Source organism: Parus major, chromosome 27, assembly GCF_001522545.3.
Source record: "Parus major isolate Abel chromosome 27, Parus_major1.1, whole genome shotgun sequence".
In the NCBI taxonomy this organism is placed as follows: domain Eukaryota; kingdom Metazoa; phylum Chordata; class Aves; order Passeriformes; family Paridae; genus Parus; species Parus major.
Genome location: NC_031796.1, coordinates 911,982 through 916,051, shown reverse-complemented (window position 1 = coordinate 916,051; position 4,070 = coordinate 911,982). Strand labels below are relative to the sequence as shown.

The window sequence follows — 4,070 nt, the reverse complement described above, 5'->3', positions numbered from 1 at the left end:
CTCCCCCGGCCCCTCTGCCGCGCTCAGCCCCGCTGGGCCTCGTGGGAGAGGGAGCGGGAGAGGGTGCGGGGGATTCCCCCCTTGGCTCCGCGGAGGTCTGAGGGGGCGAAGAGGGGCACGGGGAGGGTGCGGGCGTAGGGCAGGAGGTGCTGGCTCAGGGGCTGCCCCAGGACCCCCACCCGCAGCAGCCCCCAGGGCGAGCGCTGCTGCAGCAGCCGCACGGCCCCGCGCTGCTCCAGCGTCTCCCGGCGCTGCGTGTCCACCTCCCGCCGGCACCACCTGCGCACCGGGCACTCGTGGGGGTGCGGGAGAGACCCCCGTGTCCTGCTCTGACCCTTTGGGGGTCACCCCACCCCGTCAGGACCACTGGAGACCCCTCCCATATCCCATGGACCCTCTCAGCCCCATGGGGACCACCCCATGGGAACCCCTGGAGACCCCCGTGTTCTCCTGGCCCATTGTGGAATCCCGGCTTCCCCCAGCCCCATAAAGAACTCAATTTCCTCACAGGGACCCCTGTGGTTCCCAATCCCTCTTGGACACCCCCCCACCACCTCCCTGGAGCTTCTCTGACACCACAGGGACCCTCGGAAACCCCCAAAGCCCCAAGACCCCTTGGAAACTTCATCATTTGGGACACTTGGAGCCCCCTCACAACCCAAAGACCCCATGGGAACACCCAAGTTTGGGACCCTTAGGCTGCCCAAAACCCCACTGGCACCCTTGGAGTCTCCTACAGCCCCAAACTCCCATGGAAAACCCCAATTTTGGAACCCTTGGAGCCACCCCACAAACCCATGAAAACCCCGTATTTTTGGACCCTTGGAGCCCCCCAAAACGCTACGGGGACCCCACGATTTGAGACGCTTTGAGCTCCCTACAACCCCATGGAAACCCCACATTCCAGAACCCTTGGAGCCCCCCACGAGCCCAATCCCCACAACAAAACCCCCAATCCTCCAGCACCCCCAGACCCCCCCAGACCCCCCGGACCCCTCACCCGTCCTCGGGCCGGGAGCTGAGCTCCAGGTCCAGCCACTCAGCACTGAAGGTCTCTCTCCGCCCCACGTCCTCCTCTTGGACACAGCAGCCCAGGCGAGCCGAGAGCAGCCCCCTGGAGCCCCCCACCACGCCAGGTCCCACCATGGTGCCGCTTTCCCCCCTCCCCTCAGCCCGCCCCGCTTTTATGGCCCCGCTGGGGCTATTTTGGGACGCGCCGCTGGCACCGGGCGCTGCCAAGGGGGGAGAGCGGGGGCGGTGGCACCTCGGACACGTGTGTGGCACACACGGGTGTGTCCCCCCCCCTCTCACGGCCGTGGGGATGAGGGGCAGACCCTGCCAACAACGTGCTGGCACCGGCAGGACCCCCCTGGCACCCGCCCAGGGCACGCCTGGCCTTTCCCTGTCCCCCAACAGCGCTGCGGTGACACGTGTCACCTCTGTGCCACCCCAGTGCCACCCACAGCAGCCGCTGACCCCAGAGGGACGCTGGGGTCCATCCCAGAGTGTCCCCCCGCACCCAGGACGGGGGTGTGGGGCTGTAGGGACCCCCAATGGGCTGTTTGCAGGGCCAACAGCCGGGTGGCCGTGACGCAGGGCTCTGGGGACAGAGGGGACGAGGGGCTCCAGCCCCCCCAGCTGTCCCCAGGCATGGGGGTCCCACCCCAGGGGATGAACCCAGGGCACTGGGGACAGCTGGTGTGGACAGAAATGCCCCAGGTGATGGAGCTGCCGGCGCCACCAGGGGGTGAGGGACAGTGCCACCCACACCCAGTGGCACAAGGAGCCTGGAGCCCCCACCCTTTGGCGCTGGGGGGGTCTTCAGGGTGACCCCAGCCCCACACCTGCCCCCACCCCTTCCATTCCCTGGTGACAAAGGGCACGCGGCTGACACGGAGCTGCAAACAGTGCAAGGCTTTAATTCAGCCCCCACAGATTGGGGGGGTGGTCCGGACCCCCCCAGGCCCTCGGGGGGGTGCAGAGAGCCCGGGAGGGGAGGGGGGGGCTGTGGGTGCCCCCCTCCCGCAGCGCAGCCCCCGTGTGCGGGCGGCCCCGCGCTGCCGCTGCCGCTGCTGCTGTTTTTAGAGCAGCACACGGCGCTCACAGGTAGAGAAACCGCAGTCGCCCCCGCGCCCCCCGCCCCCAACACCCCCCCACGACACCCCCAAAAAAGGATCCGAGTCTCTGCTTAAGGCAAATCCCGCGCTGGCTCCGCCAAGAGCTGCAGGTTTGGGAAGGAGGGGGCTCGGCCAGCGCCAAGGGGAGGTTTTTGGGGTCCCCAGTATTGTCCCCAGGGTGGGGGGCACAGCCCCGGGGTCACCGTGGCTGTGGGGGGGCCACAAACTTCAGCTGCTGGTGGAGGGGCAGAGCCTGGCCCGGGGCTCAGCTGAGCCCTCACTGACACGGCCACCACCTCTGTCCCCTCTTCCTCACGGAATTGGGGCGCAGCGACAGGAATCTGGGGGTGCCAGCTGAGCCCCCCAACTCATCCGTGGGGAGGGGGGGGCCGGCCCAGCCCCCCGGGGAGGGCAGGGCAGGGATTTGGCACGGAACAGTCGGGTCCTGGCTCCCCATCGGGGGCAACCGTGGTGGGAGGAGGGGCTGAGCCCCCCTGGCTTCAGCCCATGGCTGGCAGCGGGGGGACCCCTCCCTGGGGGGGTGCAGGGTCCTGTCCCCATCCCCACAGAGCACAGAGGGCTCTGGAATGTCCTCAGGGCTTGGAGCAGAGCTCGGCCACGCGCTGGCGCAGGTGGAAGGAGAACTCGAACATGGTGGCAGCCAGGCTCTGGTGGATCAGGTAGCGGGGCAGGCGACCCTGTGGACACAGGACAGGGACACGGGGACAGGAGGGACGGTTTGGAGCTGGGAGCTGCCCCCATCCCACCCTGGGAGGTTCCAGGGATGAGGACACAGGGCCATCAACCAGGGCTGCCCCCATCCCATTCTGGAGGGTTCCAGGGACATCAGTGAGGGGTTGGGGCTGGGGGCTGCCCCCATCCCATTCTGGAGGGTTCCAGGGACATCAGTGAGGGGTTGGGGCTGGGGGCTGCCCCCATCCCATTCTGGAAGGTTCCAGGGACACAAAAACGAGGCTGGTGGTTGGTCTCATCCCATTCCAGGGTGTTCCAAGGACACGAGGATTTGGGGCTGGGGGCTGCACCCAACCTGCCCTGGAGAAATCAGGGCTGGGGGCTGTGCCCCATCCCATCCCAGGGATGCAGAAGCCATGAATGGGGGTTGGGGCTGGGGTCTGCCCCTATCCCATCCCACCCCAGAGGGATCCAGGGATGCAGGAGCACCGCTGCGCGGAGCTGCGGCTCTCGGGGAGCTTCGATCCGGGGGAGGAACCGCAACGTGGTTGGATTTCTCTAAAAAAGCCCTGCACGACTCACCCCCCACCCGCCTCGGCCTCGGCTCTGTGGTGGGAGATCCATGAAAAAATAATAATCCTTGTCTCGGGGGGGGAGGGAGCTGAGGCAGGGCTGGGAACGGCTCCGGAGGCACGGAGGGATGAGTGGCCAGCTATCCCCAGGGTCAGGCAGGCACAGGACACTCTCCTCCCCCGGGACTGGGGTGGTCCAGCACACATCTTTTCCTGGAGTGGGTTTTCCCTCGGGCACAGGGGCAGGAAAAGTTGGAGGCCGCGGCTCCCGGGGCCGTTTCAGCCCGGACCCAAACACACACACACACACACACACGTGCGGAATCCTCCCTCCCCCAAGGAGCAGGAAGGGATGAGCCATGGGCTATAAATACCCGTCCAGGGCCAAAGGGAAGAGCGAGGAGCTGCCGAGGGGCTCTGGGCGCTGGCAGAGCCCCTGGGGAAGGCGGTGGGAGCACTTGGGGGTTATTAATAGCTCGGCATTCCTTCCACGGCAGAGGCGGCGCCGGGCCCGGGAAGAACAAGAAACCTCTTTTCTTTCCGAGCCCACCACGGGGGGTTTGTTACCCAAAACCTGCCCGCGATGGGTGCCAGATCCACAACAGGAAAACACATCCCTGGCACACCGGGAAGGGCACGCTCTGCTCCATCCCGCTCCCGGCGCTTCCCCAAAGCTTTCCCGAAGCGT

At 67.0% G+C, this 4,070-nt stretch overlaps 2 protein-coding genes across 4 annotated transcripts in view; both read right to left on the bottom strand.

Moving 5' to 3' along the window:
* Nucleotides 1-6: 6 nt before the first annotated feature.
* Nucleotides 7-1,156, bottom strand: TCAP (titin-cap). Its single transcript, XM_015651261.1, has 2 exons — nt 1,001-1,156; nt 7-279 (listed from the first exon to the last, which is right to left on the bottom strand). The coding sequence occupies exons 1-2, from the start codon at nt 1,144-1,146 to the stop codon at nt 24-26; spliced, it is 402 nt and encodes a 133-aa protein (XP_015506747.1). The 5' UTR covers nt 1,147-1,156; the 3' UTR covers nt 7-23.
* Nucleotides 1,157-2,142: 986 nt separating this feature from the next.
* Nucleotides 2,143-4,070, bottom strand: part of STARD3 (StAR related lipid transfer domain containing 3) — a 20,259-nt gene continuing 18,331 nt past the window's right edge. For all 3 annotated transcript variants that reach the window (XM_015651409.2, XM_033520037.1, XM_015651410.3), the window contains exon 15: nt 2,143-2,815. In XM_015651409.2, the coding sequence (XP_015506895.1) occupies nt 2,711-2,815 (105 nt within the window). In that variant the 3' untranslated portion in view covers nt 2,143-2,710. The remainder of the gene's footprint in view (nt 2,816-4,070) is intronic.